Raw genomic sequence first — 10,196 nt, 5'->3', positions numbered from 1 at the left:
AACACTAGGTTTGCAATATACTAAGGCCGTTTTCATATTTTTTCCCCAGAAAATGAATGATACATACATACATCTCTACACAGCATAACCAAAAAAAAGAAAAAAAAGAGTGGTTGTACCTACCAAAAGAGTGTAACATGTCCAAAGTAACTGTTTGCATTTCTTGTGAGGGCGCAGTATAATAGTTGCTATGGCTGTCTCTTATACACATCTCTGCACTCATGAAAGATGTTTTTCTTGTACGTATTATTACATTTGATGAAACAGATTCAATGGTCACTTTCCAAATTACATTATATATTTCATATCCACACTGCCGCTGTGAAAATCGTGTAGAAGTATGAGAAACTAAGGTGACCAAGGACCACACTTCGGAAAGTCTTTTGGTGGTTTCGTAATTTCGTCGTCATCGCCTACTTGTATAACCACACCCATTCCAGCCTACGGATAAAATAGAATAATACATTTAATTCATCAATGAATGCAACAGAACGTGAATATGACAGCCGAAATAAAAAGAACAAAAAATAACAATAGCAGTCAATGTAAAAATGACACCACAAAACTCATTTGGTTAATAGTGAATGATAAAGTTTCTTTTTTATGCATTTTTTTTTTTTTTTTTTTTTTTTTTTTTTTTGTATTTCAAGAATGATTAAAAAAAACCCCTGAAGCAACACAATGCTAAAAGTGAAATAGACAAATATAATGAAAGTTTATAAAAGCTAAAATGGTAGGTCTATTATCAAATTAGTTTAGCATGCCATGTCATCCCTACATCTGTAATGCAAAGGTGGAATTGAACTAGGGACCAAAATCTGCAACGATCTCCACTGCTCATGCCACACAATAATTTTCCCCGTGTGCTATGCTGCCCTCCCTTTTCATGAACAATCCTATTTTGTTGGTAGTTATTTGGTTTTGTTCCTGTGGTGTTGGACTTACTGTATGGTGGTTGACGACTTCGCTGTGAAAGTACCATAATCCTGGATTATCTGCCTTCCATCGGATGATTGCGTAACCGTTTACTGGTACATCAACTGTGTTTTTTATGACAACTTGGTCTACAGGAAGTCTCTGCAGTAGACCTACAATAAATGAATGAATATCACTGTTATTTTGAAGGAGTTATTTTAACTCCAAAAGAGTTATTCTGTACCTAAAAAAAAGTTAAAATAACTCCTTCAAAATAACAGAGTAGTGATGTAGCAGAGTGATCTCTACATTATAGCTAGGGTGTCTAATACAGTTGGTAACCCCCTTGATGATGAAGATGACGATGATGATGATGATAATGGTGATTATGATTATGATGATGATAATTTATTCATTAATATGCCTAATACGCAAATTTATAAAAATTAGGTGTTAGATGGCAATAACAATCACAATATGTTTTCTTATAAGTCTACTTAAAATCATATTCATAAGAAGATAGTTTATGGGATTGTTTGTAACTAATGCTGGTAGCCGCCTTTAAATCGCAACCAGTTGTATGATTTTAGGTCTATGTGAAAACAAATGTTACTGTTAAAGATTACTAAAATCTAGACAGCTAGGTTCAAGCGTAATGGAGAGTTACAGTATTTTCATGCCAATTGTCTTTTTAAGTGACGCTTTAGCTTCTCGAATTTAATAGGCCTACCTAGCTAAGTACAGGCTTCAGGGGAAAACATTTTCTTGATATGTACTGATTCTTTCAAGACATAAAAAGGGTGTTGGACGAAACACTCAGGAACGGTTAGGTAGAGAATATTGAATCTTTAAAAACCTGGGGATGGAAAAAGGGTGGTTACGCCCGTATTTTTCCTCAGTTTCTTTTATATCATCATATTGTCAAATATGCTTTTTGTGTCTTAAAATATCAGTTGTATAACATATAAATATTTTCCTTCGGAGCCTGGCTTTAAGATCTAGATGAAACGTTTCAAATATGCTGACCTGATGTATCAAGTGCCTTAACTTCATCCTCTGTGACCGATTGGTCGTCGAACGTTCCTTGACCCATGACAAGGAAGGAATGTCCATGTAGATGCATTGGGTGGGAATAGACACTCCCTTTCACGTTCATAAGTACAAATTCAACCACCTACAAAAAAAAACAAAACTATAAATAGGTATATTGTGACCTTTAAGGATTGCAAGATCAACCCTTTTTCAGCATAGAATCCTTTTGTGTGGATTCTACCAGACACCTTAACATTTCACATAGGTAGACCCTACATGAGAATGGCGAAAATAAGTCTCCCCCTCCCCCTCCCGCACCCCAGTAGACAACAAAAGATACAAAAATCGTCGATTGGTGCTTTGCAACTTCCCCTTCCAGTCGAACAAAAGTTTTCTGGATAGGACCTTATAATACTTGAAGCTATACTCACTCATATTAATAAATTAATGTACTAACCTTTCCTAGTTCCAATTTCATGACATTAGTACATGAACATATCTTGTCTTCACAAGATTCGTATATTTTGTAGTCGCCATTAGCCTCACATATCTCAATACCGTCCGTCTCGTGACTCAGCAATGGTGCATGTGAAACTTTATAAGCCACGTTGTCAATCACCTGAACCCCGCCATACGTGTTCAAAGACTTGAACCGGTCATCGTAAAAGGTACTGAGTGATATATATCGCAGGTCATCGACACCTACAAGGCTTGAGCCTACTGAATCTAAATTAAGCATAGAATGGCAACATGATCTTATTTTATTGTATATTTGCCTGTGTTAAATGAAGTTGAATGAATATAAATTAATTAAATATATACCGGTACCGAGCCATCAGATTAGGGGGGTTTGCCACTAAATTTTAAAATTTAAATGAATATCAATGTTATGTGCTACTCACTTATCTATTCTGAAAATGTTGTGCCTCAAGCCGCCCCTTCCCCTCCCCCACCCGGCCCACCCTGTTTNNNNTATGGATCCGCCCCTGTGTTAGCGTCATTTGCGGAGTTATTGTAACCCATATATTTATGAAAGTAATTTAAACACCTTAACACTAGGTTTGCAATATACTAAGGCCGTTTTCATATTTTTTTCCCCAGAAAATGAATGATACATACATACATCTCTACACAGCATAACCAAAAAAAAAAGAAAAAAAAAAGAGTGGTTGTACCTACCAAAAGAGTGTAACATGTCCAAAGTAACTGTTTGCATTTCTTGTGAGGGCGCAGTATAATAGTTGCTATGGTGTGACGACACTACATCGTCGAATATAAGAGAATTGCTGCACGCCAGGTTTTTGTCGTAGTCATTGTAATGTAGAATTGCGGATGACGAAATCTGACACGCGCTTGATGATGTCCCAACAAAGTGCATACAGTACGAGGACTCTTCTTGATTGGCATAGATCACGAAGTCATAGCTGTCAATAGAACAAAATGTTTACGAGGAACATATTCACGTGTATGATACACATCTCAAATAATAGGCCTGTCGACAATATAAAACACAACAGCAGCAGCACAATTACCGCAATTAATGATTGATGTAGTCAAATGGTAATTATTGTAACTCAATCATGACGTCATTAAATTTACTTTCAAGATATTTTCTGAAATGTTTCGGTATTGGACGTTTTGTTTGCAGACCATGTGAAAAATTCATATAACCCTGTTTTATTTTGACACGGCCTAGCCTGTAAACTGAGCTACAAGTTTAACCTACCGCCTACCTACGGTAGCCTACATCTAAGTTCGATGGCATTCATTCATACGTCCAGCAAAAAAAAAAAAAAAAAAAAAAAAAAAAAAAACAAAAAATCACACATACACACGAAACACGCTTAAATTTGGCGAAAAGATAAGTTGAATGAATAGTTTATATGAAAATCAAATGATCATAACGCGAACTACATTTAAAAAGTAGTTACTAACCTTTCGCCTGGCGAGATGATCAAGTAATCTACGTCTACTGGATCGACCAGACTGCCGTCCGCAGCAATAACTTTCAGCGAATGGGATTCGACGTAAACGGCGATGTTACAAGACGTCGCTGCTGCATTCATGATCCGCATACGGTAGCGATTTCCCTTTACAACTCCGAATGTCTCCCGTGGAGTGTACGCACTTCTTCCAAATGCGTCTATGAACTCCGCTCCTTGTGCCTTTCCGTTAATCAAGATATTAATAGTATGATCTCTGAATATATATATATATATATATATATATATATATATATTGTAGCACGTTGGTCCATAATAAATATAGTGGTGAAGGCGATGACAATAAAGCAAAAGTCAAGTTGACGTATTTTTGGAACATAATTCAACACTTATTTCCAAACTAAAGATCATGTATTATGAAAGTATTTTATGAAAGTAATAATATGTTAACGCTCCGAATCTATTTTAAATTTCGAATCTCTTAAGATAAAATAGTTACAGGGCTATGTTTAACTGACTTTTAATTTAAAATGAATAATTGATAATCATGAATCTTTAATCGGTTTTTCAACCATGGTAACGTACTGTCTAAAAGCCATGAAAAAGTTAAGTTAATTTACTTTATGATTATGCCTATAGAAAAAAAAAAAAACATCAAAGCTATCTTTAGTTGACGTTACCTGTATGTTAGATCCTGGATAATTACCATTCGTAGTGATGATTGGTCGAGATGTACCATCCAGTGGTGTACATCCTTCCATACTGCAATCCTCATATGTCATAGGGCAATTCCAGCAATATGCTGGCATCGAGTAGTACCATAGAAAAGTTAACTCGTACTCACACAAGCGGGGCTTTGGTGGGTACTCACATTTGCGGTAGCATTCGTCGGATGTTACACCACAAGCAAGCAATGAAAATAAACCTGAAATTTTAATATTGAGAATGTAAAATGTTTCTGTTTACCAACGGTAAATTTCAGTTGCTATTTATTACCGGTACCTGTATTTTATTTAGAAAGATGACTAAACGCCCCGTAAAAAAGAAACATTAACATTGCGTTTTATCTTGTAAGAACGTAATTTCATTATGTTATTGATATTGTTATGGCGCTTAGAGAGGTCTAATGATAGTTCTGCCCATGAAAAATAAAGATCAAATAGGATATGAGACAGTGTATTTGAACATAAAAATATTTGTAAAAATTTATGATACATGAAAACCTATGATATAGAAGTGGATATAAAAAAAGGAAGATATTGAGTTCATTTATTTTTCGTTTTCGTATTCTCTCTACTTTGAAGATAGGTCCACTCTTTACCTCACAAAATTTCCTAAACACTCAAATTACCGTACTTATTAATTCCATTGGAGTTTTTTCCCAAAAACTCTGTTTCTGATAATGTTTTAAACTATGAATGTTAATACAGTAAATTCTACCACGATTTTGATCAAAATACATTATAGTATGCTTTCGATTTTATTAGTACTTGTGTAACTAGATTAAACTATTTGCTTGCTGTCTATATACACCTCAATGTCAGTAGAAATGTAATGGCTTTTGTGACCCCCTCTTGTAGCTTAAGGAGACTATTCTTATATCATAAAAATAATTGAGACATGGCCAAGCAAATAACTTATGCTTTTGAACAACATTCAGAGAACTTGGAAATAGAGGATTAAACAGGCCTATTTATACTAAGTAAATCCAACGTAAGAGTAAACCAGTGTTAAACCTTATACCTCCTTCATTACTCAGTTCTCTTTGGATGTAAAAAAAGAAATTATAATCTTTAGAAGTAAAGGTAGTAAGAGACGTCAAATTGACAGGCCTATATCAAAATAGATGCAATCCTACCGAGAAATTCTTTATTACTATTTTTTTAGCATAATATGTAAAGAACATTAAAACTTGAAGAGTAAAATATAACAAATTCGTATCATAACAACAGCTCCATTATTTTTTGTCAGACGTATCACTATTTTAAAAAATGCTACTTTAATAGTATTTTTTATATATGGCTTATTAAAACTACATATTTTGTTAAAGAAGAGGTTTAGGCTTAAGAAACGATAGAAAAAATACAACTAACTGTAGGTCTTGTATATGAATTGCAACAATTCCTTACCTATATATAAAACAGCCTGTAAAAACGAGATCTTTAAGTCCGTTGCCATATTGTCCAAGTGAGTTGCTAATTCCATCTAATATTTTTTCAGTGGAGGGTAAACTTTTACGTCGTCTGTAAGTTAATATTGGTTAATTTTGCTGGTACAGGTTCTATGGTGGAACGTTGTTCTTGAAGCAAATCGAGATAGTGATTTAGAGCTAAACAATAACACTCTACCCGTATATTATTATAATAGATTATTTGTTCAAATAAGATGAGGGTAAATTCACAAGGCCTTGTCAAGATAGAAAAAGCTTAGTATGAATAGCAAAACTATGCTGTTAGATATTGTATGGACCTATACGTTAAAAATAAAAGTTTTCATAAAGCGCTGTAAATTGCGAAATATTATACCAACTTACATTTTAACAGAATATTATCTATATTTATACTAATGGTAGGCCTATATATCGATGAGGTATTGCATCAAAATAAGGTAGCGATTTCAAAATGAAAAGTAGGCCTACCGCGGCTCGGCCCGTATATATCATAAGAATCTTCTCCCCATATACTATGTCTGATTACCGCTCTGACACTGAGTTATATATGAATATTTTCATTAAAATTATTTCGTTCAATCTGAGCCTTCTATTTTCATTCTTCGTCAGATTCCTCTTCTGTTATGTTTCAATTTAATATAGGCATATATAGCTTAAGCAAAATAGTATATATAAAATACAACACGTAGGATCGCAGTAGATTTGCTTCAAAATTTGTTAAGAAGATAATACGACGAGATCATTTGGGGGTAACACGTTGTATAGGCCTACATAGTATACTCAAATCAAGTTTTTGCTGCTTAGCACTGGCAACAAAAAATAATGTATAAATCAGAATGGGATTCGACGTAAACGGCGATGTTACAAGACGTCGCTGCTGCATTCATGATCCGCATACGGTAGCGATTTCCCTTTACAACTCCGAATGTCTCCCGTGGAGTGTACGCACTTCTTCCAAATGCGTCTATGAACTCCGCTCCTTGTGCCTTTCCGTTAATCAAGATATTAATAGTATGATCTCTGACTACTTTGGCAGGTGCATAGGCAGTGGTGAATGTTTCCAGTCCATCTATAGTTGACCAGTCACTCATCACAATCACGTGTTCAGCAAGATCGTAGTCATACGCTTTGCTGATGACCTCTGCTTCCTCTTCGATGGGTTGTCTAACAATCAATGAGCCGAACAAGCCGTCGCTCTAGCTTAATCCTGACATATCGTACCAGAGTTGGGTTCCTGCTGGATATGCCACAAATTCGTAAACGAATAATGGACCATTCTTTATGGGGCATTGAGTGGCCATACCAACACCATCCATCCAGTTGGTTCCGTATTGGTACTGGCCGTGCCAATGGATCGATGTGCTGAGTTCATCTTCCATAGTATTATTAACTGTTACACGGATGGTGTCACCTTGGCATACCTATGACAGACCAAATGTAGGTTTGCAATTATAAATTTCAGTGATAAATTTGTACGTCATTTGTAAGATGAAAAAACGTAAACGTTAACATATCAAAATACAGTATGTATTCATATTTCACCACACAAGCGGGGCTTTGGTGGGTACTCACATTTGCGGTAGCATTCGTCGGATGTTACACCACAAGCAAGCAATGAAAATAAACCTGAAATTTTAATATTGAGAATGTAAAATGTTTCAGTTTTACCAACGGTAAATTTCAGTTGCTATTTACTACCGGTTATGGCGCTTAGAGAGGTCTAATGATAGTTCTGCCCGTGAAAAATAAAGATCAAATAGAATATGAGACAGTGTATTTGAACATAAAAATATTTGTAAAAAATTATGATACCTGAAAACCTATGATATAGAATTGGATATAAAAAAAGGAAGATATTGAGTTCATTTATTTTTTCGTATTCGTATTCTCTCTACTTTGAAGATAGGTCCACTCTTTACCTCACAAAATTTCCTAAACACTCAAATTACCGTACTTATTAATTCCATTGGAGTTTTTTCCCAAATAGGCCTAGACTTTATCATATTTCATAAATCAATTGCGTGATGCACCATATTTTTTAACATAGTTTGAAATCTTATTTGTTTGTATTGTCATAATTCTTATAAATCGGTAGGCCATAATATATTCCAATCCAGTTCTTGAGGCTGTATGAATGAATACATTTATATTAACACTGACGCGAAATATGTGGAGGCTGTACATTCGTTTTGGACTGACTTTATCATTTATAAAAACAAATAAAAGGTATCAGTATTAGTTGTGACATAAAAAGCATAAACAAATTTAGCCTCTAATATAGCACCATGTCTGTTTTTGGAAAATATTTAATTGTATTTTCCACAAAACTCTGTTTCTGATAATGTTTTAAACTATGAATGTTAATACAGTAAATTCTACCACGATTTTGATCAAAATACATTATAGTATGCTTTCGATTTTATTAGTACTTGTGTAACTAGATTAAACTATTTGCTTGCTGTCTATATACACCTCAATGTCAGTAGAAATGTAATGGCTTTTATGACCCCCTCTTGTAGCTTAAGAAGACTATTTTTATATTATAAAAATAATTGAGACATGGCTTATGCTTTTGAACAACATTCAGAGAACTTGGAAATAGAGGATTAAACAGGCCTATTTATACTAAGTAAATGCAACGTAAGAATAAACCAGTGTTAAACCTTATACCTCCTTCATTACTCAGTTCTCATTGGATGTAAAAAAAGAAATTATAATCTTTAGAAGTAAAGGTAGTAAGAGACGTCAAATTGACAGGCCTATATCAAAATAGATGCAATCCTACCGAGAAATTCTTTATTACTATTTTTAGCATAATATGTAAAGAACATTAAAACTTGAAGAGTAAAATATAACAAATTCGTATCAAAAGCAACAGCTCCATTATTTTTTGTCAGACGTATCACTATTTTAAAAATTGCTACTTTAATAGTATTTTTTATATATGGCTAATATTAAAACTAAATATTTTGTTAAAGAAGAGGTTTAGGCTTAAGAGACGATAGAAAAAATACAACTAACTGTAGGTCTTGTATATGAATTGCAACAATTCCTTACCTATATATAAAACAGCCTGTAAAAACGAGATCTTTAAGTCCGTTGCCATATTGTCCAAGTGAGTTGCTAATTCCATCTAATATTTTTTCAGTGGAGAGTAAACTTTTACGTCGTCTGTAAGTTAATATTGGTTAATTTTGCTGGTATAGGTTATGGTGGAACGTTATTCTTGAAGCAAATCGAGATAGTGATTTAGAGCTAAACAATAACACTCTACCCGTATATTATTATAATAGATTATTTGTTCAAATAAGATGAGGGTAAATTCACAAGGCGTTGTCAAGATAGAAAAAGCTTAGTATGAATAGCAAAACTATGCTGTTAGATATTGTATAGACCTATACGTTAAAAATAAAAGTTTTCATAAAGCGCTGTAAATTGCGAAATATTATACCAACTTACATTTTAACAGAATATTATCTATATTTATACTAATGGTAGGCCTAAATATCGATGAGGTATTGCATCAAAATAAGGTAGCGATTTCAAAATGAAAAGTAGGCCTACCGCGGCTCGGCCCGTATATATCATAAGAATCTTCTCCCCGTATACTATGTCTGATTACCGCTCTGACACTGAGTTATATATGAATATTTTCATTAAAATTAGTTCGTTCAATCTGAGCCTTCTTTTTTCATTCTTCGTCAGATTCCTCTTCTGTTATGTTTCAATTTAATATAGGCATATATAGCTTAAGCAAAATAGTATATATACAATACAACACGTAGGATCGCAGTAGATTTGCTTCAAAATTTGTTAAGAAGATAATATGACGAGATCATTATTTGGGGGTAACACGTTGTATAGGCCTACATAGTATATTCAAATCAAGTTTTTGCTGCTTAGCACTGGCAACAAAAATAATGTATAAATCAATAATAATAATAATAATGCGGTGCTAAAATATATAGAAACATGATGTGTGCTAAGTAGCAACTTGATTTTAATATTATTTCCTATGAACTATCACTGATTAACTGTTTTTAATACGATTTATAACATTATGTTTATTTGAGCACAGTATTGTTAACCTTTGATATATATATATATATATATATATATATATATATATATATATA

General features: G+C 33.7%; 1 protein-coding gene across 2 annotated transcripts; it reads right to left on the bottom strand.

Annotated features, from left to right (window-relative positions):
* Positions 1-229: 229 nt before the first annotated feature.
* LOC117111554 (laccase-15-like) lies at positions 230-7,272 on the bottom strand. Of its 2 annotated transcripts, none has more exons than XM_033254493.1 (7): positions 6,921-7,272; positions 3,883-3,986; positions 3,127-3,371; positions 2,405-2,673; positions 1,942-2,089; positions 946-1,088; positions 230-441 (listed from the first exon to the last, which is right to left on the bottom strand). In XM_033254493.1, exons 1-7 carry the CDS (start codon positions 7,149-7,151, stop codon positions 349-351), a joined length of 1,233 nt encoding a protein of 410 aa, XP_033110384.1. In that variant the 5' UTR covers positions 7,152-7,272; the 3' UTR covers positions 230-348. The 2 variants fall into 2 exon arrangements, with proteins under 2 accessions (XP_033110384.1, XP_033110383.1); XM_033254492.1 differs by having other exon boundaries at positions 3,883-4,144; positions 7,079-7,271.
* Positions 7,273-10,196: the final 2,924 nt, after the last annotated feature.

This window comes from Anneissia japonica, unplaced genomic scaffold (assembly GCF_011630105.1).
Source record: "Anneissia japonica isolate Jap-2015-1 unplaced genomic scaffold, ASM1163010v1 scaffold287897_len220637_cov155, whole genome shotgun sequence".
Lineage (NCBI taxonomy): Eukaryota > Metazoa > Echinodermata > Crinoidea > Comatulida > Comatulidae > Anneissia > Anneissia japonica.
The sequence above is the reverse complement of the archived record's forward strand: the minus strand, read 5'-3'. Positions and strand labels throughout refer to the sequence as shown.